The 27653-nt window shown below is 39.6% G+C and overlaps 1 protein-coding gene across 1 annotated transcript; it reads left to right on the forward strand.

Moving 5' to 3' along the window:
- Nucleotides 1–714: 714 nt before the first annotated feature.
- On the forward strand, nucleotides 715–25580 carry SPMIP7 (sperm microtubule inner protein 7). Its single transcript, XM_065669130.1, is given in 12 exon segments — nucleotides 715–810; nucleotides 2336–2523; nucleotides 5991–6040; nucleotides 6043–6084; nucleotides 6740–6796; nucleotides 6799–6819; nucleotides 6822–6869; nucleotides 7313–7371; nucleotides 9046–9158; nucleotides 21955–22062; nucleotides 25380–25423; nucleotides 25426–25580. Coding segments are annotated over 12 exon segments (981 nt in total).
- The last annotated feature ends 2073 nt before the right edge of the window (nucleotides 25581–27653 follow it).

The raw sequence follows: 27653 nt of genomic DNA on the forward strand, positions 1-27653 counted from the left end.
GCCGCCGGGCTGTGCGTAATTAACCCCAGTTCATTCAGGCACCCGCTCCACAGGCGCAGCTCCTGGTGGAACAGCCGGGCGAATGCAGGTGCGGCCTGCGCCCGGGGCCTGCCCGAGGTATGGGGAGCCGGCCTCACGGTCAGTTTGTTGTTCCCAAAACCAGGAGGGAGCAAGGAAGTTCTCATAGCGAAACCAAAGGACTAGGCTGAGCTAGTCAAAAAAGCAAGCACTGACAGTTGTGCTGCTTGGTCTTCCTTGTGCTGCTCCATAAAGGCAGTTAATAAAGTGTTGGTATGCCAGGATATTTGCATGTTTCCATGGCATCAGATTAATTTGCTTTTGGTAGAGAAAAGATCTTTTGAAAGAATGGGCAGGAGAGGGGATGAGTTTTCTGGGAAGTGGATGAAGTCTGGCAGGAAAAATACCCAGTGTGGAAGATCTGATATGATGTTACTGTGCCAGGGAACCAAAAATGCTGTTTGACAGGAATCTTGAAGCAAAGTAAAAGGTGGGCATCTAGTAGAGAGGACTAGCTTAGACACATAACTAGCTCGTCCATGTGCTTCTTTGAAACACTTGAAAATTGACAATAGAAATTATTCAGCCTTCCATGGCACATTTACTTCCCAGGATGACCTGGACAGAATCCCTGACAACAAAATCCAAAATAAAGCTTTAATTGTATTTCACTCTGCAAAATGAATGCAAAAAACCATGAGCCATCCTTGCAATGTCTTCCATCTTGTGCCTAACCTCGGTCCTGTGTCTTCACCTCTCCTGCCATCTCTGTCTAAAGCTTTCCAGGAGAAGGTAAGCAATGGTCAGTTTGCAGCACTGAGTGTTATTCTAGTGTAAAGCTGGTTGTATTTGATTTGGAGATAACTGAGAGTCAGTAAATACAGACACCAGTATGGCATTTCAAAATCTTGTTACAGGCAGAAGTAAAATTTTGGAACTATCTTTTCACTAACTTCAGTGTGTGAGTGTGATAGGAAGTGGACACGAGATGAGTGTGATAGGAAGTGGACAAGAGATGTGTCAGGCAAAGTTCTGAGTTTTCATAGTGTTGGCTTAGCCTTATAGTACTCGTACTGCATATACAATGTTCTCAGCTGCCACTTCTTACCCATTTTAGTTCTTGTGACCTATATAAGAAAGATGTCTTAATAAAGAAGGAAGTTGGGGTTTTTTTCCTGCTTCATCAGCAAACTTCTCCAAAAAACCCACACCATGATTCTGCATTACAGAACACAGCTTTTTTATTACTATAAACCTGTATTGTAATAAGTTTTAGGCCCATATCTGAGTTCCTGTTAATCTAGAGCAAGTTAGGAATTCAGGGAAGTTGCATCTGTGTGAGACTAACATAAAAGAGAGAATGATCAGGCTCTGTGCCCTATTTTTTTTCCGACAAGGCCACAAAACAAAGTGAATTGAGCTGTCCAGATAAAAGTAGTTTGATTTTTCTGAAGTGCCAGGCCTTTGCAGATGGCACTGAAATTATGAAGAGAGGACCTCTATAAATCAGATTGCTTTTGTTTACATTGCTAAATGAACACCATCAACTTTGGGATTAGGAGATGAGTGCTGCATATTCTGAGCTGAGGTGGATTTGGCAATGGATTTGCCAACCTGATAGAACAAATGGCAAAACTCTGGAGGTAATTAAGCTTCATGGAAAACTCTGATGTCAGTATGATTTACTTACTCCAAATAATAATTGTAAATTTTCCAGATTTGCATTTGTTTGCAGTTGTATTTGTTAAATCTTGTTCCTGTTAATTCATGTTTGTGATCTAGATACCAACAGAACAGCTTATTTCAAAATACTTAAATAAAAACACCATGTAATTCTTAGTAAGGCTGAAAACTTCTTCATTTTCTCTCTACTAGATGAATAAGTAATTTGTAGTGCCATTTCAAGTTGCTACGTGTGTCCCCTTGAAGGACTAGATTACTGTGGTATGCATGAACCATGTTTCACACAAGGAGATATTTCATTGTGAGGTGGTTTCCATTGTTTTCAAGAAGAAAAGTAACCCAAACCTCTCTGCTCACTCAATGGCTCTGGTCTTTTGTACCATACCTGATAAATCTGTTTTCAGAAGAGAATTCACTATTTAAACCACTTCCTTGATGTTTACGTTTTCTATTCACTGATGTCCTGGAGGATAACCTCTCTTTTTACTGTTGTTTGCTGGCTAGGACTTCAGGAACGTGGCGAAACAGGAGCAAGCAGACTCTTTTAAGTTTACTACCACATAAGGACAATAGAAGAGAATGACAGTTGCTTCCTTTTGAGCTGAAAGGAAGGCATGTAAGTGTTTTTAAAAAGTCCACCTTGTCGGTTGAACCAGCTCACAAGATGGACCGCCAACAGTATCTAAGCCTCTTAGAGATGTGCTTGCCTGCTGTGAGAGGTCCCGAGAACAGACATGGCTTTGCTACCTTTGAAGAGAAAAGCATCAGTTCTTTCCTAAAGTTCAATCCATTCACCCCTCCAATAGGGATGATGTGCCTTTAGTAGATCTCTGCTCAGATTAAGCCAACTCCAGTGATTTTCATAGCTCATTACAGATAGAACAAAATTTCACGCAAATTCAGGCAACATACTTAAGAGATGAGGGAAGCCATTTCTTAGAACATGGTAAAGAAATGTAAATAAGCTCCTTGTTCCATTTTACTGTACAGCTAATACTCACTTCATGGTTAGGCATACTTTGGCCTCATTATTGTCACCATAGTGTCTACATGCCGTAAATTCAGGCAGTGGTTTCGGTTCCTTGTTTCTGCCTTTTAACTTTGCATTTTAAATCCCTTTAAACTTACTGCAGTCATATAACAGAACCCAAAAGAGCCCGAGTAACCACAAGGGATAAAAAAATTTTCCTTTTTTCCCCCTTCTTGCTCATCCCATATTATTTTCACTCATTTCTCAGTTGCTGTGTTCTCCATGTACATATGAATTTAGACTTCAGACATCGAGCAGAACTGATCAGCTGAGGTTTTTCTGCAAGCCCCTGGAAAAGTGAAAGGGAAAGAAGAGTTGAGATATGCAGTTCTATCCGACCACTAACTTTTCCAATGTAGAGAAAAGCAGGCAGCGATAGAGATATTCTGGCAGAGGTACACATGAAAAGAACACAGACAATATCTGAAATAGAACATCAAGTCAGTAACCTGAGTTACAGTTAAGAAAGTGGTCTGAAATGGAGAGTAGTTCCACAAACCAGACAGAAACTGTCCAACGGCTTTCTGGTGATATTTTGTTGGGTAAAGTTTGCTGTTAGAGTGAAATACTGACTCTGCTGAAGCTGTCAGATAAAGTCAAACTTAACTCAGGGGCAAACCTTGAAACATATAGTCCAGCATAAATGTATTAAAGAAAGCTGTGTAAATGTTCTTCCAAACCTAGTATTCATTTACAAGTTTTCCTGTGATGCTGAGGTATTAACTGCAAATGTGTAAATAGAGATATAAAAAATAGTTGAGTTTTAAGCTACTATTTTTAATAAGACTGCATAAACAAATGCCAGATTTCAGCTATATGATTCAGAGCCCAACTACCAAACCCCCCAGGCATGTGACGTGATGAAAGTTGCTAGTCTTTCTAGATACCAGTCCCAAGACATTCCACAGCTAAGTTGTTTGGGGAAGTTGTGCTGAAAGCGAGATCAGTCAGGCATTTTGCAAGCAAACTCTACAGTCACTTTCTCCACTGTGTCACAGATGAATGGAAAATATAACAAAAAGAAAAGCAGAGACAGAAGCAGCCTTTGACATGGATGAGCAGAGGTATTACAAACATCTGCAGTAGACAGGAGGTTCTTTGTTGTGAGAAGATGTAGTGCTATGGCTTGGGCAGTCAACAGTGTTACTTTGAACTTCCCCACCAGTCTTTTGCATCTACTGAGTGGAGCAAGTTTATTGAACAGTGAGAATCTGTGATAACAACCCAGAGAAGCTGAAAAAGAAGGTTGTTTTAGGACTGGAGCATCAGAGCCTGCCAGGGAAGGGGGACAGCTGAAGTGCTGTTCTTCATGTATTCTTGCTTGGTGTAGTGAAGGTGCTCAGTGCTAGAAAACAAGGCCTTTAGGAAGTTGGCAGTGTTTGCCTGTATAATTCTCTCACTCAGAATTTGACTGTACAGGTACATTTGTACCTGGAAACCCGGTGACAAGGCCCTCATATCCAGTTTGTAGTTATTATTCTATTTTGTATGGCTTAACACAGAGATGGGCATGGGGATTGCAGAAGGAACCAGCATAGTTGATAAGTCTGATGAGGAGCAGCGGTGACTTCTTGCCCCTGATGGAAGCTAACACGCCTGTAGACACAGTTTTCTCTGAAAACTGGGAAATGGGAAGCACTATAGAGTTTACCTCTGGACTTGGTAGTCACCCTTTTCTAAAAGAAATAAGCAGTTAACTCATGCTGCCAGTAGAGTGGCCATATTTGGATTTGTCCAAAAGCCCAACTAGTCCAGTGTTCCATCCAAGACTGTGGATAATTAACATTAAATGTCATCATACTTCCCCTGCATATTTTCATATCATGTGATGATTTGTTGACCAGGGATTCATGACAAGGAGCTGGTGTGTTTGTATTTAGTAGTCACGGATTCACAGATTTGCCTTCGTGAACATATCCGTTTGCTTTTTGAACCCATTACTCAACTTTCAACACCCTATTTCCAAGTAATTTGTGAATATGTTAAGCAACAAAGTTCTAAGCCCAGATGGGTTACCTCCAGGTCTCTCTACCAGTGATCTCCATCTACCTGGGGAATTGATCATTTACCCCTTTCCCTCCTTCTCTGATCTTCTAATCAATTATTTATCCATGTGAAGTTCTTACCTTTATTCCGTTGTTACTTTAAGAGGCTCTGTTGAAGAATTTTATGCAGAACTAGTTGAAATAATTGTGGTTGCATCATACTGATCATCCAATTGCCTTTGTATAGGAAGAGTTCCTTTCTCAATGCTTCCTGTCCTGCAGCAAGAAGTATTTTATCCAGAGTAATCATTACTTTGGAGAAGTAATCATTACTTTGGAGAAGTAATCATCCAGGATTAGTCCAGTATTAAGCAGCACATTGAGTGTGAGGCATATCAGGGTAAGATTCCAGCCTCTCCTACATTTTAAATAATGATAGAAAATGACTGTATGCAGTGATGGTGCAGCCCCAGTTTGTAACATAGATACTTAGGGAGATAAAACCTTTCGCTTACCTGCAGAAGGAGATAAAAGAAAAGTTAGTCAGAGGCAAAAACATGCAAAGCAAAGAGCAAAAAATGTGCAACTTGAAAAACATCAAATTAACAATTCAAGGACACTCATAACTATTACAGCATAGGAACAATCAACTAAGAATGAAAAATAGCCTACAGTAGGCTTGAGAATATCTGTGCTATTAAATAATTGCTCATAGCACAATTAATTGTGTAATATTACGCTGCCTAATAAGCTAGTAGGTCATCTAGAAATAATGCAGAAAAGCTCAGAATAATCTGTGGAGGGCTGAGTGCCATTGAATAAAGCAACTGTGGTTTTGCGCTGGATTTGATTATCATCCCTGCAGTTATATATTTCACTGTGTGTTTGTTTTTTCGCTTGCCCAAAAGCAGTGACGCTTTGTTTTTTCAAAGACTTTCTTCTTTTTGTTTTGCTTCTTTTGCTGTGCCTGTCTTACATATCTTTCCAATATAAACTGATGAGGTTTGTGCTTAATTTATAGTTTTCAGAGGATGATTTGTAGCCCTTTCTTGCAAAGTGATAAAAGAGAAAGTAATGTGTTCTATTTTCCATATATAAAGAAAAGTAGATTAGTTAAGCAAAGAACTAACCAAAAAAAATCTGCGACAGTTATCTGCAAACCTTTCATTTGGCATTATTGTCTCTTGCTGGACCCACTGAAATCAATACTCCTACTAATTTTAAAATATAAGAGGTCAAAAACAGTACACAGTTTTTGAATGAGTGAGATGCAGTGGAGCTTGTGAGACTGCTGAGGAACCAGGAGATCCTTCTACAAGATGGAGAACAAAAAAGCAAGGGACTATTTCTACAAATCAAATACTAAAAGTGAGTTTCTTTTAAAAAACAGGTTTTGCTTGTGCTTTGCTTGTATTTTTCATCTTCTTTTTGCTAATATGCACCTTCAGGCAGCAGGACATACAAGACTACAAACAATTTTTATATCACTCAGAACTTGTGGTATTTTATCAGCATTTAGCGTTGGATTCATCTCATGAATATTAGTTACCTAAAAGCTTGCATCCAGTCTGTGCCTTTCATCTCCACTTTCTCTATAGGCAATGAAGAGAAACTGGGGTTTCCATAAGGGCATTCTGTACATCTGTCTTCAGCGCCTGACACAGGCATGATATGACTAGTGTCTAATCTCTATTTATGTCTCGTCTCACTTAACTGATTATTCAAATTTAGACAAAATTAATCCCATCATCATTGTAAGCTTATTGGCAGCTAAGCTACCTCTTTCAGTTAGTAAGACAGTTTTAAAGAAGATAAGCCCGTGAAACTGTACCATAACTACTTGTTCCCCAACAAGCAACATATAATTCTGGGCTTTTAATTTCTCCTTAACCTGGAAATGCACACCTTTGTTATTTTTTACGTCCTTCTTTGTCACATAATTCGTTATCATCTATCTACCAGTGTCATTCAATAATGATTAAATGGGAGCTTTTCTGTCTTCTTTTTTATTGTTCATCTAGAGTTTATGAAGAAGTTCCTCAGGATAATATAATACCTCACAAAATCCTGCCTCCAGAATCAAAGTGGAAGTGTTGGCTGATCCTCTTTCACAGAACAGAGATACAATCCTGAACCCAAAACAAGCCAAGTCAGTGAGCAATTTCTTGCCAACTGGTTTTGGGTTTTGCTAATGAAATTTAGCCTGAATTTTGTGTAGATCAGGCACAGCAATGTTTTCAAATAAAAACAGTCCCAAGTGAGCGATTAAGGTCATAGAGCACTCCAGCAATTGCCTCAAATTATTTCGGATGTTTTACCTCTTCCTCCCCTGTAAATTGGTACAGAAGATGTGCATGCACAGTACCAAAAGAGAGGCCAAGGATATTGGTGAAAAACTGGCTGACAGGAATGATGCTGTACCATAACAAATCTCACATTAAGTTAGTTTGCTTGTGATTATTAACTGTAATGATCGTTATTTTTACCAAACTCAAACTCAGTCCTGCAATTGGTTCTGATTGCTGTGTGAAAATCTATTAAGCCAAATTTATTGAGCAACATTGCCTTACAAGAAGCATCTAATTATGATTTTAAGTTATTGGAAGCTTCTGGGACAGATTTCAAACAAGATCTTTTACCTCTCCACAGAGACCTGTTGATTCCTAATTTTGATTTTTTGGGGAATATCAGGGTCCTCTGAACACTTCTGATGGAGTCTGTGTACAGTTAATTATTTCAATAGACTAAATTCAGCAATGTTCTATAACTGGAGAAGTTAAGATATTCAATCAGTAATTTTTTGAAAAGTACACTCTAGCATGCTTCTCCTGTGAGGGAGTTAGGTGTAAAAAGCAGAATAGAGAAATTTGTGAAGTTGAGTGTAGAGATTCCATACATCTGATGTTTTTATTAAGACGTGTCATTCATAAAAATACTGTGGTAATCAAGCACATGTAAAAATGCAAGGTTTTATCTGCTGTCTGTAGAATATAAAGCAATCACCTGTGCGTTGGTGTCTTTTCTTCACTCTGTATTTCACTATTGTATCTCAGAGTGGAACATTTTAGATGAGCCCAGGAAAGGGTGACAGGAGTTTCAGAAGAGCTCAGGTAAGAGCCAAGTAGAGATGGGGAAAGAAAGGTTGGTCAAAGAAAGATAGAAAAACTAGAGCCTCCTTTCCAGGCCATGAGCCATCAGGTTTGCTCAGGCGGACTCAATCGACAGGTGTGCTATGGGGCACGAACAGGCATACAATGGGAAAGCCAAGTATCTCTGCAGGGTGGAAGGGGGATAAAAACCTCTATCATTACAGTTTCTTGAATGTTGCGCTTTCCCAGAAATACAGATGTGGATAGTGAGAGCAGCTTACAAGGACAGACCAAGAGAAACTTAGACCTGATATTAAGTTTTCCTGTATTCTCAAGAAATGAATTAAAGAAGTGTCACAAGTAGAGAAGCAATTATTTTTCAAAGACTCGCTTATACTATACTAAGGAAATTGAATGAAGTCCCAGTATCTGAGGATGGAGAGTAAAAGGCAAGATTCTGCCTGCTGAACAGGGTCATTTAGCATATATGCCAAACTAATAATTTACCATGGTCTTTTACTCAATTCAAATGAGCATTTATTTCATCATTCCATGAGCAAAACTTTGACTTGTCACCACCTCTCGTTTGGGACCTTATAAATACTCTATCAAAATATTCTGTCTGGTGAAAAAAAGGTAATTTACCTATTTTGTCTTTAACAGTGTAAGCTGAAGGCCTTGAATCTGTCATATCCCTTTGTATATATAAGCAAAATGTCCCTGGGTCATTTCTACATTTTTGATTAAGCCCTAGCAATCCATCTCTCATTTTCTGAAGCAAAAGTTGTAGCTGGACTATGTTATCTAATCTTAAAGTGTTTTCTGGTACCAAGGGAGAGTGTGTGCTGAGTCTACTCTGCCTGCTGGTGACTCCAGCCTGTTACCTGTAAACTAGATATTAATATCCATTATGTCCTTTTTGGAAGAATATCCCAGTCTGATTATGGGCATAGCTAAAATAACAAGAGATTACGCATTTCTATCCTATTTCTATCCTTCCCAAGCTGCCTCTATGCACATATGTTCTAGAGCTGTCATTTGTTATGTGCTGCAAGTTGAGCACATAATTGTCTTCATCTTGGGACATGCCAAGCACGCAGGACAGTTCATCTCCATGTTTTTTCTTGTGGACCTTTTTAATAAGTAACTAGAACTTTGGAGCATGCAGTGTGTAGTTCAGCTGCCTCCACCAGCTGTCTAATGAATAATGTACACACATCTTTGATTTCCTTTCTATTCAAACAATGGCTGTGTTGGTGCAGGAAATTCTGAAGACATTGTCAATGCCAGTGTAGCCTTAATACCACTTAGCCATGTGCAAGCTTCAAAGCCTCACTTCACAATCACTGCAGAGTATCTTTCCTTATTAGCATGGTTCTGATAGTGCCTCTTGAATACTTGTTACTTGGGAAGGGGGAAAATAGTTATCTGGTCTTGGGTGAAAAGAACAAAAAAAATTGGAGGGAAAGTTCCTTATTCTTTTTAATAACTTGAATGAGTTCCGTCAACACAGGAATCACAGTGACCTTTCAGATTCAAAGTTGAACTTGAAGAGTCCTTTCTAAGAGCTGAATCAGTAGTAAATGACCTACAGTGGTAACTGTCTACCACGTAGGTCTGTGTAAATCTAAGTGATCATTCAGCCCAGGTATAAAAAGGAAGATGATACAAAATGAGCAGACTACTGAGGTGATGGTATAACAGATTTTATCCATCTATTTGTGCTATGGTAAGCTTAAGTGCCACCTGTTTTGACCAAGTATGAATTTGTTATAGAACATTATGGCCTGATTCTTTATTGTGTTACATTAATGTTATAGTTTCAGGGAAATTAGGCTCCTAACACTGTGCATCACACTTTTAAACCAGAAATGTTGATTAGTGTTTCTTTTTTTCCTGTCCAGGAATTGCTCTGTGACCCAGGTGACCCTGCCGTCATCTAGTACAGAATGGTCATAATGGATTGACAATGGCTGTCAGCCCAAAAGCTACCCTTAGAGTGCACACCCTGGGAGGTAGAAGTTGTCTGTGGTAAACCCCAGTGCAATATACTGTCATAGTATAATGAACTCTTCATGATCAGCAGCCTCTGACCTAGTCTGGGATGGAAATCAGAGCATCCCCTCCTTCCTTGCACAACCAAGTTTTAAGAATTTGGCAAGCACCTTTTCATTTTTCTGAATTGAGAAAGGTTGCATGTGAAGCTAGACTGAGCACATCTGCTAGATCATACCCCCAGACGCCTGACTTGTGGTTCCTAATAAAGCTGAGACTACTTAACACAGGCATTCCTGTAAATGCCCACCATCATGGAGGGATGATGGTAGAGCGGTAGATGTAGTTTTTCTTGATTTCAGTAAGGCATTTGATATTGTCTCCCGCAGCATCCCCATAGATAAGCTAAGGAAGTGTGGGCTTGACGATCAAGTAGTGAGGTGGATCGAGAACTGGTTGAAAGGAAGAAGGCAGAGAGTTGTGGTCAATGGCGCAGAATCTAGCTGGAGGTCTGTGACTAGTGGAGTTCCCCAGGGGTCGGTGCTGGGACCGGTGCTGTTTAATATTTTCATTTAATATTTTCATCAATGACCTGGATGAGGGAACTGAGTGCACCCTCAGCAAGTTCGCTGATGACACAAAACTGGGAGGAGTGGCTGACACACCAGAGGACTGTGCTGCCATTCAGCGAGACCTGGACAGGCTGGAGAGTTGGGCGGGGAGAAACTTGATGAAATTCAACAAGGACAAGTGTAGAGTCTTGCATCTGGGGAAGAACAACCCCATGTACCAGTACAGGTTGGGGGTTGACCTGCTGGAAAGTAGTGAAGGGGAAAGGGACCTGGGGGTCCTGGTGGATAGGAGGATGACCATGAGCCAGCAATGTGCTCTTGTGGCCAAGAAGGCAAATGGCATCTTAGGGTGTATTAGAAAGGGTGTGGTTAGTAGGTCAAGAGAGGTTCTCCTCCCCCTCTACTCAGCCTTGGTGAGGCCGCATCTGGAATATTGCGTCCAGTTCTGGGCCCCTCTGTTCAAGAATGACAGGGAATTGCTTGAAGGAGTCCAGCGCAGAGCCACAAAGATGATTAAGGGAGTGGAACATCTCCCTTATGAGGAGAGGCTGAGGGAGCTGGGTCTCTTTAGCTTGGAGAAGAGGAGACTGAGGGGTGACCTCATCAATGTTTACAAATATGTAAAGGGTAGGTGTCAGGATGATGGAGCTAGGCTTTTTTCAGTGATATCCAGTGACAGGATAAGGGGCAATGGGTGTAAACTGGAGCATAGGAAGTTCCACGTTAACATCAGGAAGAACTTCTTTACTGTAAGAGTGACAGAGCACTGGAACAGGTTGCCCAGGGGGGTTGTGGAGTCTCCTACACTGGAGATATTCAAGGCCCGCCTGGACAAGTTCCTGTGTGATGTACTGTAGGTTACCCTGCTCTTGTGGGGGGGTTGGACTAGATGATCTTTTGAGGTCCCTTCCAACCCTTGGGATTCTGTGATTCTGTGATTCTGTGATCAGGAAATAGATCTGTGTTCCATGCAAGGCTAAAGTGGGGAGGACTTGGAAGAGAAGGGTCTGAGCTTAGCATGCAACAGGAATTTCTGCTGATACCATTTTGAAGAGTCCTTAATTCCAAAAAAACTATGTTTATTTTCAAACTATGCCATACTTTCATACTTTAAATGCTTCTTGTTCTTTATTATTAATGAAGAAGTCTGGTGGGTAGAAATGCACATGCTGTTTTTTGATGTGTAGTACAATGAATATTGCCATATTAAAAATGTGTGATTTCTAACTTTAGTCACTAGATGGCCTTTGAGTTTGCAAAAGCTCCCTGAATGCTATTAGGAGCCCTTTTTTATTTAGATAGATCACGAAGTTTGAGATTCAAAGGTTTTTGCTTTAAGCTTTTCCTAAAGTTGTCTTTAGTAGCTTGAGCTGGCAGTTAAGCATTTATTTGCAAACTTTTGAGAAAGTAAAATGGTAAAGTAATGACTTAATGGTAGGAACTAAAAATTATCAAAGAAAAGAGGAAAGATACTGGTCTTTTCACAAAATTAGATTTTCTCTTTGCACAGGCCTTTCCTTTCTGGCCTTTCAGTGGTCTTCCACAGCCCGCATTTGTGAGGAAACTACAGAAGGGATACTTCACTGGGCAAAGCAGAGGGAGAGGAGCTGTAAAAATATTGCCCACTCTGTTCTGAAGAAAAAGCACAATTCTGGTCTTTACATAAGGCAGAGTACGTGCTAAACATTCCTAGTTACTGGGAGCTGCCTTGGAAGTAGCTGAGATTTCTAAGCTCCATCTTAGATCTGTTCATTTCTGTTTCTTACATCAGTTTCAGGGAGAATAGCCTTTGGTAATGCATCACATGCTGTCACACACATATGGGGGGCAGCACATCATTCTTCACACATCCTTGTTCATCACAGCGGTAGGTTCACATGCAAAGTAAAGTGCTGAGCATTGTAAAATCCTCAAATTTAACCTATATTACTGCACCAAACCTGTTATTACCAAGTTTTTACGTACATAATGCACCATTCTGATTGTTTTATCTCACCTCCTGCACAAGTCATCTCATTTCTCACAGCCTTCATCTAACTTTTAACTTCTGCTTGAATTAGAACATAAAATAGTATAAAATTATTACTGAGAAATATGCTTTAAAAATACAGCACACATAGCATACAGTATAGTGTTGAACAGAGATTTCTGAGTTGTAGGGAAGTTAGCAGAGCTATTAACCCTTAGTTCTGCCATGTCATACTGTTATTGCTGTAGAGCTTTGAACAATAGAAGCTGATGTGTACACTGTCTTTCAAACAGACAGACATCTTGTCTGGAGCTATTTGCAATGTATGATATCATGGTAGATTTGTAAGTTCTAGCAACAGGTTCTGTATTACCTTCTCTAGTACTCTCCATGTCATTTTCCTTTTTGGGTTTTTTTAGTGGACGAGGCTATGGATTTCATTGACTTCTGGCAACCAGGAGACCAAGATTTCTGAGACCTAACAGATTCTGACATCTCCAAGTTGTGAAAAACTCAATCCCATCTGAACAGATCTATTACATTTTCCATATTTATTCTTTGTCTGTGAGTGTCAGACATCAGGATTGCTATGATTTTAAGCAGAAGAAAAGAAGAATTCAGAAAGAATACATACCATTGATCCTTAGAATTTTTTTTTTGTTTTGTATGTTTGCCAATAGTTCTGGAAAGATGCATAAAGGTGTTGACGCTACTAGACTCCTGCCAAAATCCTTGAGAAATGAGATACATGCTTTGGATTTAGAAGCATAAATAATCTTTGTAAGCCTGTAAGATGTAAAAGTCTCTTTGTAAATAGTCACTTTCACTCTTTCATGGACTAGCAGTTGCACTTCCTGCCTCTAGCACTTGGGCAACAGCACTGTCACTCGGGCATAACTCTGGAGCGAGACACTATTCTTGCCCGGACCATGCAAGAAAGTGGTTGCCATTCAAATTATTAGCAAAGCTGAAACTAGCTAAGAGTCATCTGTCATGTAGTTTTGCAGAGACAAACAGGAAGAGTGGTGAACCTGGGCATGGTTTGTATGTTACCCTTGTGCCCACCCTCTCTTCCTTTTGGCAGAACAGGAAACCATCTTCTGTTTTTCTTCTTTTTTTCTTAAGGAATTAGAAAAAAGATAAAAGGCAGGACTTACGCTGCAGTTGTGCCTAAAAGCTCCTAGTATACGATTAGTGTTGTGAAAAGCTGTTGTGCACATACTTGACGCTGTAGATAATGCTCTGAAGTCCATGCCATGCAATTTGGAAGTTTTACAGATGGGAATTCAGGTGCAGTGTAATTAAGTGATTTGGCAAATACCACTGGGAATCTATAGTACAGCTAGGAATCAAACTTCGTGTATCCTGAGCCATAGCCTATGCCTTTTTTTTTTTTCCAAACTCTGAGCTTTAAGCTATTGAAATGGTGCTTTGCTAAAACATGGTTTAAAAAAATAATTATTAGCACAAGTGATGGCCATAGTTCTTGAAAGTTAGAATGAGTCACAAGTGAAGAGTTAGGAATCTAAGCAATATTTTATTCAGTTTTTCCTCTGTGATTCAGACATGGAATAGCTGTGGGAGCCTCCACCACATGTAAAAATCCATGTCATAAGTGGTGTGATTCATCTAGAAGTGCTAAATTTATGAATCTGAACTTATTAATCAAAACTATGTGATCTGGTGGCAGTCTAAGATGATCAGTGGGAATTTCCTTAATGAAGATGTGAAGCTGTTTTTTTCAGGTCAGACTGGATGGTTCAGTTCCTCAGTTCAGTTCCTCTCATTCTCTTCCAGGATTTCAATAAAGCCTGTTTTAGGGAAAGGGATCAATTGTATCATCTCTTGAGGTCTGTTCCAGCCCTGGGATGTAGCATTCTTAATATCCTTGGTTTGTATATGCATTCCTGACTTTGATTATGATCACAGAATCACAGAATCACAGAATGGTTAGGGTTGGAAAGGACCTCAAGATCATCTAGTTCCAACCCCCCTGCCATGGGCAGGGACACCTCACACTAAACCATCTCACCCAATGCTCTGTCCAGCCTGGCCTTGAACACCACCAGGGATGAAGCATTCACAACTTCCTTGGGCAACCCATTCCAGTGCCTCACCACCCTTGCAGTAAAGAACTTCCTCCTTATATCCAATCTAAACTTTCCCTAAGTTTGAACCCGTTACCCCTTGTCCTACCACTACAGCCTCTAATGAAGGGTCATAGAATCATAGAATCATAGAATAGTTAGGGTTGGAAAGGACCTCAAGATCATCAAGTTCCAACCCCCCTGCCATGGGCAGGGACACCTCCCACACAAGGCTTCATCCCACACAAGGCACCATCCCACACAAGGCTTCATCCAACCTGGCCTTGAACAACGCCAGGGATGGAGCACTCACAACCTCCCTGGGCAACCCATTCCAGTGCCTCACCACCATAACAGGAAAGAACTTCCTCCTTATATCCAATCTAAACTTCCCCTGTTTAAGTTTTAGCCCGTTACCCCTTGTCCTGTCACTACAGTCCCTGACGAAGAGTCCCTCCCCAGCATCCCTATAGGCCCCCTTCAGATACTGGAAGGCTGCTATGAGGTCCCCACGCAGCCTTCTCTTCTCCAGGCCGAACAGCCCCAACTTCCTCAGCCTGTCTTCATACGGGAGGTGCTCCAGTCCCCTGATCATCCTCATGGCCCTCCTCTAGACTTGTTCCAGCAGTTCCATGTCCCTCCCCAGCATCCTTATAGGTCCCCTTCAGATACTGGAAGGCTGCTTTGAGGTCTCCCCACAGCCTTCTCTTCTCCAGGCTGAACAGCCCCATGAACTTGTTCCACTCTTTCATGCTTAGTTATGTTGCAGTGTATGCATAAAACTTGGAATCTTCTGTCATTTCTTTGCCAAGTGCAAAGATCCCTTTCTGGCTCTTTTTAAAGATCGAATGAAAATCTTAGGAAGCTTTTGTGAAAGAGAACTCTGAAAAATATATGTCTAATGTGGTACTTTTTCACCAGCAGATCTCCAAAAGGCTTTCTTAGAACTTACGATCTTGTCTTACAGCTCAGTGCACCATCGAGTGGACTACAGGGTCAGAGCACAGGAGTTGCAGGCTTGATTCTCATTTTTTTATGTCACTAACTAGCGAGGTTCCAAATTGAATCCTTTGATGCTTTTTCTTCTTGTATTTTCATTGTTATGTTGCTTGTGTGCTTTTGTTAGGTATCCTGGACAGCAATTGTCCAGTGGCTCAAGTGGCTTTCATTCTGTTTTTAAATTTCTGACTTTTGTGTTTGTTTCATATTTTCTTTTTCTTTTTTGCTTCTCCCCCTCCACTTTCTCTAATTGTCTGCCTGCTTGAAACTCTCTTCTTGTATTTTGTTTCTTTTCTTTCAAACTCATGAAGTGTAGATTCCATTGGAATCAGTGAGTTAAAGGTATATACTTAACAAGATCTCCTGAGCAGGGATAGAATTGGGTATCTCTTCATATATTTTGTGGAACTGAGACCTCTGCAATTTGTTTTAGAAGACTTTGAACTCTGAATTACTTATGCCTGTTTTCATTGATCAAATTTTCTTTGTTTCTTACCAATTTGATTATTAATTATTTGCTTATAAGATTTATTTATTTGTGGAGGGTTAATAATGCATTTGGGGTTATATGTAACCTAGCTAATCATATACTAGGTGGGGAAGCAACTGAGAGCTAAAGAGCGTGTTTTATGCAGCCAGACAGGCTTTCAAAAATAGCTCAGTAACCACACATGAAAACCAGAACTCTGAAAGGGCTCTCATTCTGGGTGCACGTTGACTGTTAAGCTCCTGCAAAAATCTGACCACAAACACTACGATGAAGCTTTTAGGTGCCGTGCACTTTTAAAAACCTGATGGCCTGTGTTAACTGCTGCTCCAGCCCAAATGGGTATGAAGGAAGAGGAGGATGATCTGAACTCTGATGAAACTGTATTTTCAGCTCATTTGGGCAAGTTACACAGAGAAGGAAACTTCATAGCACAGCTACAGTGATCTCCAGGAAGACTCAGACTGCTAAATTCTCTGGGCACTTTGGAGAGCTTCCATGTTATTAATAAGTGAAAATAAGTGATGACACAATTCATTCTTTCTTGTAATTAGCAACTACTTTGAAAAAGATTTTCTTATTCAGAATTGCATTTTGAACTTAATAATTTTGAAAACCATAGAGAAACTAGTTTTACTACATCATATGGATTCCCAACATAGTAATCTGCTGTCCTCTTTTTCGCTAACATGTTTATAGGAATGTAATTTTGTATAGCTCTCCTCCACCCCTCATCACTAGCTTTTTCCTTTGTTGACCTCTTCCCCAATCAGCTGCTGAAACAAAGTTATGCTTTATGTGGTATTTTAGCGCTGCAGGTGTTCTAAGGGTCAATGGAAAAAAAGCTTCCCACACTAGTGATGGGGATTTCCACTGCAGCATTCGTGGGCAGGGCTCTGGTAAATGCTCAGCCTGACAAGTAACTCACCTCCTTGGCATTGTTAGAACTCCCTTGTACTCAGTGAGTTAGCAGTACTTAGTGCAGTAGTATTGTAGCATATTTAGTGCATTCCAGCGTACACAGCAGCAGTTCATATCTATCAAGTTTTATATCTGACTTATGCTCTTCTCTTTTTTTTGTGTTCCTGATTTTCACTGTGATACTTACTGGAACCTGCCCCTTGAAATCTGACAAAAGAAGTTAGAACATAGATTATGTTTTCTTGTTCCACGTGAAAAGCCTGTCCTCCACAATTAAACAAAAAACTGTCAATCATTAACATTTTAAAACTTCCTACTCATCATCAGCTCTCATAAGACTCAGTAGAGGGCAGTGCTTACACAATACATATGCATTCTAACCAAGTGTTATTTACTTAGCAGCACTTTTGAAGCATTGACTAATTCATTACCATAACACTGGTAAAGTAGATGATAGTATTAGTTTTTGAAAGATGAAGACTAAGAAGACTGAAGTGAGTTGTCCAAGGCCGAAGAGGTTGTGTGTGTCAGAGAGAGAGGACAGGATCTGACCAAAATCCACTTCTGGAAGCAGTTGATTGAAATGGGAACTTAATACATGCAGTTTGTAAGAAGACAATGTCATAAGTGTTTCAAGTCCTACAGTTCTTGCACAAAGATATACTCTGAAACTACTCTTTATCCTTGGATCCTCAAGGACATTGGGCAAAATGCTATTACATCAGTGTATCTGTAGTGACTTTGGTCATATTTTGTCAGTGCAGTCAGCTTCCAACTGACTGTGTCCAAGCACCCATTATAATTTCAAGTTACCACAGAAAGCTCACAGGCCACAATTAGATGGGGACAGAACTCTCTGCCACCTTGCACCTTGTGTAGTCATTTTCTTCAGCTGCCTAAAAGCTTTCCCATCTTGTATTTTTTCTTCAGAAAATGACAGTTTGTCCACCATGTATGCCTTAGTGATTTTCCTGTTTGAGTTATGCATGGGATGGATGGTGGGGAATGCTGAAATATCCTATTTTGACATTTTCTAATTGAGATTCTATGGCTAGCTTGAGGGGTGGGGGTAAGGTGGGGTTATGGGGGGAAGGAGGGTGGGGGTGAAAAGGGTGAAAGCAGAATAAAACTGTTTGGAACTGTAGAAACAAAATGTTTCAGTTCAACATGATTCAAAATATTTCTGGGGTATTACCATTTTGATGGTTTTATTCTTTCAGAAGCCCCAAATCCATTTAAGTCTTCCTGGAAGGGAATTTGAGGTGGCGGACAGTTGCGAGTCTTACGCACTGTGCGTGAGACCCGAGAGGCCTATTTTATAATTCTAGTAACAAGAAGAGCTAGTTAATGATTGTCCTGGCTCTTCGGGGGGGTCGAACTCGTTCGGCGGTGGTATCGTATTCTCTTGTTATTTTCTCTTATCAATATTATCATTTGTGGTTGGGTTTAAACCACGACAATGATGTAATCTGGTGATTTAGTTATATGAGATTTATACAACAGTGTTTCTAAGAAAGAGTAAGATGCTAGGAAATCCTTGCTTGTAAGTGCAAGGTAAGTATCTACCAGATTGCTTTCACTAGACAGAAGTTTTGCACATTGAACTTGTCTACCTCAGTCATTCAAGCTAAAATGCTAGATCCAAGGTTTTGAAGAGTTATAAATTATTTGGGGGAATCCTGATTCTGCTCCCATAAAAAGAGCTGATATAGTATTGACATGGCAAACCTGGGCATCCAGTGCCCTGGAGGCACCCTATACCATCACTTCCAGCTGCTGCTTCAGGACAGCATGGATCTCCTGCAGGTCCTGTGCTAGGGGGGCTTATCTGAAATGCCTTAAGGCATATCAAATATCTCTAAATGTCAGCACGAGTTGCCAGCTCAATTGATTCTACACTATTTTCCTGACCACTACCAGGAAATAAAAATCTTCAAAGATATCCCTATGTGGGCATACAAAACAAAGGCACACCAAAGCAGACACACCCAGAATCGCTACATTCCGTCTGAAAAATCTTAGAGCTTGCACAGATTCAACTGTCAACACTGTATATTTCTTACTGTTGGGACTAAGAGCTGCTAGTGTGATTACAAGGAAGTGTATGAACAAGAGAGATGTCATGGTTACAGCAAGAAAGCTTGATGACGACAGCATAACCACAGAGAAGTTTTGCATGTTGCCCAGTGATAGCCTGGCACTTGATTGTTTTCTTTAGCAGCAGCAATTGGGTTTAGCGGATCATCAGAAAGCACACACAGGAGCTAGACACCATGATCCAAAACAAAAAAAAAAAAAAGAAAAGGGGTATTTTTTTAACCTCAGTTTCTTCTGCTTTATCACGTACATAACCGCAGCTCATTTTTGCATCTTCTTTGCAGGTTTCCAGGAGAGCAGCTGCTTTACTGTAGTATAAGCTTTCTTACTGTCCTGGTTCTTTTAGCTTCTCTTTGCCCATTTCTCTTCTCTTTCAGAGCTACATCCTTCCCACATGTTATGAATATACCAATTCCTGTCAATCTTTTCTAACAAGTCTAAAACAAGTCTTCATCTTGAGCCATCTCTCAGGTTTAATTTTTGGGTCATATTTGGCCATTTCTTATGTCTTTTTCTCTTCTTCTAGTTTTGTAGTTTTTAAGGTCAGATTTTATCAATCAAGTGGCTCACAGTGGATAATGTATTCTAATATCTCCACAATTGCGTAGTTATTATGTCAGTGAACTCAAATAGGTTATTAAAATGTTGCAAGTTAGTACAGGGCTTCTTGTTGTTATTGCCTCCTCTGTGATGCTCATACAATTTTAAGGAAGTCAATGGAATTTCTTTATTGCATGTGAGAGATGCATGTTGATATGTAGCACACCACCACTGTGATGTTCATGGTCTGACTGATTCCTTCAAAGTGATCTCTCATTTTCAGGTTTAGATGAATGCATGCACTTGTACTTGCACACACCCAATGTCCACTGTGTCCCTCAGTGTGATCTCTGCATATGCAGATTAAATTTTTGACAGTTACCTAATCCACATGTAACCTAAACCTTGTCTACTTTGACACAAAAAATCAAATTTGTCTGTGAGCCATTTTGGCTAATTCTGAAAATACGTTCTACTGCTGAGCAGGTTTTCAGGCCTACTTGTTATCCCTGCATGGCTTCTGTCAAGACAGAGAGCAGATTTGTTACTTGCTCAGCCAACATCTTGGTGACTTACTATAGGTAGCAGCTTCATGCTGCAGAACTGTTGTACTGATTCTACAAAGCCATCTTCTCTGGAGGGTCATGTACTGGAGCATGGCCCAGGGAATATAACAGTGTTTGAGTTAGTGCAAGGCTACTCCAAAATAAGACAAAGAACTAGATGGTCTTTCTGCTAACTATGGATACAAAGACTACAACATATATTGCCAATGTTCCTGTGGCAAGTATAGTTCAGTCGCAGTCCTTTGTTATAACTGAGGTAAGTAGATAGAGAATTTGTCATTACCTCTGCTATTCTGGTTAAGAATTCCAGATCCAAGTTTCCTAGTTGTCGTGGTTTAAACGACATATTGGGACATATTGGGGAAGCGACGCTCAGACAGGCGTAGCCCCGGGAGGAACCCGGGGCCGCAAGTGCGTTCGAAGTGTCGCTTCCCCCCTTCCTTGAGCCGGAGCTACTCTCCCATGAGCTCAAGCCATGATGCCTGAGGGGACTTCCAAACTGACTGCTGCTGCTCAAACCAGGACACTAGTACACAAGTCAATGAATTTTCTGATAAACCACATTTGGTACATATGTCCAGTTTTGCATCTTGTGCTGAACTTAGTTTCAGAGAAGTATCTGATCGGCTGTATTGAATCCAGTATCTGTATGCATTTTATAATTAAAGGAACTGTTGAAGTTTATCCAGTACAGGGGAAACAAAAAAATACCTTGGTGATATTTTAAAGAAGGCACTGTTATCTATCATTCTTGTGGTCTGAAGACCTACGAAGGTCTAGTGGAGGTAAAGGTTACAATCCCAAGTATTTAGCTGATTCAGAGGATGAAACAGCTTGTCATGCACTCTTCCCTCCATGCGTATAGGCAGGCTGGATATATGTATAATTCATCAGTGTCCTATTTTGAGCTGTCAATATAGAACAGTACTGATGATGCTCTCTGAATAACTTTGTGTTGAAAAAAGCTATTTTATTAGGGGCTTAGAGTTTTAGTCTTTAATCTTCATGGATTATCTTAATGAATTATCTTCATAGATTCAATCTTAAGGATTATCTCTCTGAATTCTTATTTGTACACCTTTGTGTTTTTTTCTTTAATTTTGTCCATCTCTGCTTCATCTTGCCTCAGTTGCTATCAAAATTTTCTATTGTACTACCTCAGAGAAGTAGAATTCTTTTCTCAATTTCTTTTATTTTGTATTTCACATTAAAATTTAGCATTGGAATTAACACAAGGCTTTAGTCTTCCAAGATGTGGCCCATACTGTCTCAGTCCACTGGTGTACTTGGGCTAGAATTTAGGTTGATGTGTCTAAGCTGTGTTAATAATATTACATATAAATGTAAATACACTTTTAATGGACTCTAGGGGAGATTTAGTGAACCTCAGAATCATTTGGGAAATCATTTGTGGTTTAGGCTGTGAGAAATCACACCTGTTGGCCTAAAACCTGCTGCCTAAACTCCGTATTTGAAGCTGGAACCTAAATATGAGCTAAATCTTTATCGTATTTTAAAAGAGTAATTCTTTGCTTTCTGTGTTCTATGCAAATCCCATGACCCCTTTTTTCTTTGAGGTTCAGTGTTGCTTGTAATCATGAATATCATACAGATATTCAACCTAAAGCAGGGAAAACAAAAAAGGAAAAGCCACTAAAAGATTCACTTTTGCCATGTCTAAGTAAAGATTTTAGGCCAGATCATCAGCTAGTTTATCATTTGTTATCATCATAAAGTTGTTTCATTGATCTTAAAGAAGCCATGACAATTCATACATTCTAAGGACTACGGATCGTATTATAAAGATTTTTTACCCCATCCATCTTTGATAAGCACTAGCTATTTTAGAACTGATCTGTAAGTCATATTTCAAGCCTATAGTCGTTTAATTTAACCTTTCTCCAATTTTCCTTTAGCACTCCAAATATCCCTGGATACACTGGCAAGGTTCATTGGTCAGCAACTCACCCAGCAAATTCTAATCTTCCATCAACAACCTCATCAATAATTGCACGAATGCATGGGTAGGTATGAGACATATTTCTCAGCTTGTTCAGAAAGATTACAGGGAAAATCCTAATTGCATTTATTTAGTTAAAGAACAATTAAATGTTAAGCGTGACATTCCATTGGCTTAAAAAATACTGAACAGTCGGTGCTGGGTCACATCATATTATTGTCATGCTAATCTGAAGTCCTTTTGCGGTTTTAGATTTTTTCTGGAACATTGGAAGGTATGTACTGGGGAGGTACCTGAACACTGAGGTAAATCATAATTTTAAAATGTGGATTATTTCTACACTAAGAATTTTTTCTTTAGCTACGGTTGCTAAGTCATGGTTTAAGTTACTTTTTTTTTCCGGATTGATTGATCTGTGTGTGTTTTGAAAGAGACCTATGAATGTCAAACTTTAAAATTCCCAAAAGAAAACTGTGTGGTATTGTATTTCCAAATTGGTGCTGGCAGATATATGAAATGTGTGTTTGCTATACAAAAATAGTTGTTAAAAGTGAGTGGGTTTACTTAGAAGGCAATAAGAGGCAAAATCATGCCATGCCCCCACACCAATGCAGCTCAGAACCCTGTGACTATGAAATCATCACAGCCCCACATCACAGTTGTGGCTGCCTCATGAAGTGAATCAGTAATTTCTAGTCTCTCTTGCTCTTTCATAAAAGGCTTGTTAAAACTATGGGCCAGTACGATGTATTTAGGTGTCTAACTCTTGTTAGTTTCAAAGGAGATGGACAATTCAGAACAGCTGAAAAACCCTTTTCCTTTTGTTAGCACAAAGAATTCTGACACCAGCAAAGGACCAACCTAGCCTTTCTCCCAGTAGCTTCAGAACAGCTTAATAACTATTTGTTTCCTGTCTCTCCATTATGATTCTGATTTCTATTTATCCATAGTAATCTAGAACACTGTGATGCTATCCCAAGTTTCCATGGTTTCCTGAGATATTTATCTTCCATTAAACTGTTTAATTTGCCTTAGAATTCTGTTCACAACACATAATCCTTCTTTTTCAGCACTGCCAGTGAAAAGTATCCAGAAAAGCCTTGAGGAGCTGCCTGGATTTTACAGAATTCACCTTGTCAAGTGTTTCAGCACTGTGAAAAATGCACTGACTTACATTTCTGCTGCCCTACATCTATTTACCTCTGCTCTTTTTCTCTTGTGGCTATACTGAGACAATAGGCAGTCACCTGTAGTCGCAGTTTGCTGTTGACAGGGAGTGAAACGATGCAAGAGAGTCCTGAGCCTCTGTAGGCTAATAAAACTGAACCCAGAGCATCCTGATGCAAGACTAACTTGCTTGTAAATGTCACGGGCAAAAAGACATATGCATCTTGGCAAAGATCATCGACAGACTCCAGACAGATACTAAACTTCAAGAGCAAAAAAGTAGGCACCACTGTGGTCTAAGAAAGGAAAACACATCTGTTACTTCCCTTTACTTTACACAGATGTTACTGTGGGTGTAGTTCATAGTGAATTTTCTTAGTTTTCAGTAGATACCAAGAACATGGTTCTTGCTCTGTGCTGACAGATACTTTCCATAACCAGGAATTAATCCCTGATGTTTTGAAGAAGCACGTATAGGAAGCATACAGCAAGCACATTCATATGCAGACATTGTAGGGCAGGTTTTACTACCCTTTTTCTAAGCTGAGTGGTACATTTCCCCAGGGTAGTACCTGCGGCTACAGAATTGTAACAGTCCTATTTTACTTTCTCTGGACCTACTTGTGGTCTAAGATAGTGTTCACTGACCTAAGATGGGGGATCATAGCCCTCTTTGAAACTGCTATGTAATACCATTAGGGATGTTGTGAATCTCCCCCCAACATTAGACAGTGATGCCCATAAAAGAGGGATGCTTAACATTTGGTTCCTTCCCTTTGTGAAATAAATTATAAAAATTCCTTCTGATTTCAGTGGACACAGATCAAGCTATACTGTAGTGGAGAGGTGAAGAGACAAGAGTTTATTCCTGGAATCTGAGGTCGGACTACCCCACTTCACCTCCACATGCTTTTCATGGATGATGTGATCTCATTCTTACTGTGTTTAAAATGGCAACCCTTTTTTTTTTTTCACCCTTTGATCATTCTCAAGCCATGACTGCAATAATTTGTCAGAAAGCAGCAGTGTGCTTTCAGATTGCATGTGGTGGATGCTTTTATAGCTGCTTTATTTGACGTGTCTACAATATATGGCGAGTCTCCTGAAGACAATTATGGGTATCAGAGGGAGTCTCTTGTCTACTGCTAACATGGTCTAATAAATGTTCCTGTCAAAAGTATCAGCAATACCAGATAGACCAGGCAGCACACAACCGCTTCTGCACTATGTTTCTATTGCATGGAGCTTCCACAGTGTGTGGGACAAAATCCATTATACCCTGTTTTAAGCATTCTGAAATCAACAGGACTGTACAGGATATAGCACAGAAGAAACACAGTTTCTTCATCTTCAAATATGAGTAGTATTTTTATATGTCAAGTTTATTGATGTATTGTTAATGTATTTTTATTTCCAGGTAATCCCAAGGTGAAGTCAGCAAATTAGGTTTCGAAGTCCTTTAGTGCAATCAAATTCTTTGTTTAGCTTTTGCATAGGAAGCAACGTTTTATGTTTTGTTTTGATTTGTGTTTAAATGAAGTGCCCATTGCCACCTAAAAAACACAAATTCATTTGCATTACGAGTTGTATGGAAATTCACTGGCATCATCATAGTTAATGTAAGATTAATTTAATAATTTATTTTTGAGAGAAAGGTTGCACCCTTTCAGCAAGTTGCTTTGGAGATTTCAAAAGGGATTTAAGTCAAAAGAAAGTATTTAATGTTTGGGGAGTGTGTGAACATAAGATTCTGTGGTCAGTTCTGTGTCAGAAAAGCACAGAACTGACAAAACACTTAGAGAAAAAGCAGCCCTGCTTTTCTTTAGGTGTTTCATAGCAGAGGCATTTCGTGGCAGTTCTTCAAATATGCAGTGCAGGTTAGTTGTGACACAACCTTGTGTGTCCAAGAAAGTCTGAAAAGAGTCAAGAGGCAGAGAGCATACCCGTTAACAGTTGCTGTAGGGATCTGTCTTTCAGCACTTTACGTATAAACAGAAAGTAAGATTTAAAATAAGATTTAAAACTCTTATGAAGATTTCCCACCATTGTTTTTAGGGGACCTGAGCCTAATACTATGAAATACTGCAAATTGTTAATATTCTCTGAGGCAAATGGGCATAACTGTTTATGAACAAAGCAGTGAGAAGGTAAAAGAGAGCACGTTTAGCAATGTAAGAACACATTTTGAAAGTCTTTCTTTCTCTGTGGCTGCAGATACATAGCAAAACATGGAAGTTCATCTCATTATAATTACCAGAACATTTTTCTCAAAGGGTGCCTCCAGTTAGTCTTCATAATTCTTGCAACAAACTGGTACAGTTCAGAAAGTGTCAGTCCTTTTTCCTCCATAACCTAGAGCCTCAGTGTCTGACAGTGAGGAGGAAGGAAATATGTGAAGATGTGTGGATACTTTGAGTAGGGAACAAAAATAAAATAACATAGAAGTGGGTGTTTGTGGTAGTCCTTATTGCATTAGTCTCATATTTATGACTTTCTAGTGTTGACAGTTAAAACCATATTAAAAACAAAAGGAATCAAAGGCTTGAAACTTGTTCTCTGTACTGGATTGCCTTCTTAAGTAAGGTTGAAAATGATGTGGCAGCTGTTCCATCTGTTTACATAAATATATTGTGTGTATACATACATATATATATATACATACACATGTGGACATACATATGTAAATGTATTACTAACTAAGAAATCATTACAGAGCAGTAGCCCTTCTCCTCAGCTGTCATAAGCATGCCTTGCAAAGATGGTTAAATGTCACAGAGTGATATTTTAATCTTAGAGATTTTAACCTCAGAGATTTTAATCTCTGGCTCTGTGTGTGGTAGTAGTGAATAAAAGGAGCCAGGTTATGATCTCTGGTCTGGAGGCTAGTTAAGACTGTGTGGCTTGCATCCATGCTTTAATTCTGTTATGCTTAAGTTGAAAACATTAAATAGGGAAGATGGAGGGCCAGGACTTAAGTCTTTGTATTGGCACTGTTTTATTTCTGATGTTGGTGTAGACAACATGAGGATATTGCACCCATGAGGAAGAGAAGACCAAATGCAAATTTTTAGATCAGAGAGTTCTGCTGTTCTCCAGGAGCCAACATAGTCCAAATATTTTCATTTGGACATCTTGGCAAGTTGCTCAGAAATTTCTGTCCTAAAGTCTCTTGTATTATCCAAATCATCTATATTCCTGCTCTGTTACCTCTACTGCTTGCTTTTCTCCAGTGCAAGCTTTCTCCAGGCTTTTGAGGTACGTATGTGTAACTTGTTTGTAAGCAATAGTTTTCCCATAGCCACTTAAGGGCTTTCTGTGAATGATTTTAAAATGCACCGGTGGCAAAAGGCCTTTTTAAGAGCAGACTGAAGACTCATTGGAAGTACTGAAAGGTAAGGAACATAAATCACAGACCCAGAAGACAACAAATCCACAAAAAGAACTAACATCCCTTAACAAAGGGGTTAAGATCTTCAGCAAAAATAATGGGAACCGAGCATGCAAATCCCTGACACTGCTGTACAGATCTCAGTCATAGAGGACAAACAAGCCTCTAGGAATGTGAGATGACAGCTAAACAAGGCAGGCACTGATGTTAAGGTGTGCCATTTCTCCTAATAAGACTGTAGCAGATTGTTTATCCTAGAGTGGAGTAGAATGATTCCAGTTCTTGAAATGTCTGACCTAACAAAGAAACTGTAGCACTTCTAGCTTTCTGTATTTTCATTGTGCACAAATCACCGATACCATATGTTTAAAAAAAAAGATGCTCTCATCTAATCAGTTTCTCGGTATGCATTAAATTAGAATTTGCATTTACATGCGCAAAGTTAAAGCTCATGTATAGGTACAGAAAGCACTCAACCTGCCTTTGCCTTTTGTGCTTGTTCATTTTGGAGCTATGCATGTATGCAAGTCAGTGAATATTTTAGATAAAAACATAGTCTCTTTTGAAAATTTATTTTATCATATCATATGGAATTATGTACTGCATAAAAGCATTTACAAATCTTTTACAAGGGCTATGTTGTTATATGGTTGAGAAGGATTGCAATGAAATCTTTCAGAGCCCCTATGCTGCAGTGCAAGGAGAGTGATCTGACTCTGGCTATGAGTGTAGGAACTGTCTTTGCACAATACAGTGTGGCATCACAGGATATATCTTTAGCATAAACTTCAGTTCCATTCAAACTAGCAGATGAAAACTGATTTTAAACCAGCAGTGAGCTAAGAACGTTAACTGCAAAGACAGATGCCGTCGCTTGAGTAAGTTCAGATTGGCTGCTTTATGTATAAAAATATTTTACACATGGCATAATTAAAGCACAATAATCTAAGGAGATGGAGGCTATTTTTAAAATGGAGCAGGCTCTTAGCTGGATAACTCAGCATAACTTTCTCTGACCTTACAGATTATTTGAGAGCTAGAATCTCTGCATCTAAGGAGTGAAAGCTGTGTATTAGAAATCCTCCAGATAAAACTGTTAA

Source organism: Lathamus discolor, chromosome 2, assembly GCF_037157495.1.
Source record: "Lathamus discolor isolate bLatDis1 chromosome 2, bLatDis1.hap1, whole genome shotgun sequence".
Taxonomy (NCBI): Eukaryota; Metazoa; Chordata; class Aves; order Psittaciformes; family Psittacidae; genus Lathamus; species Lathamus discolor.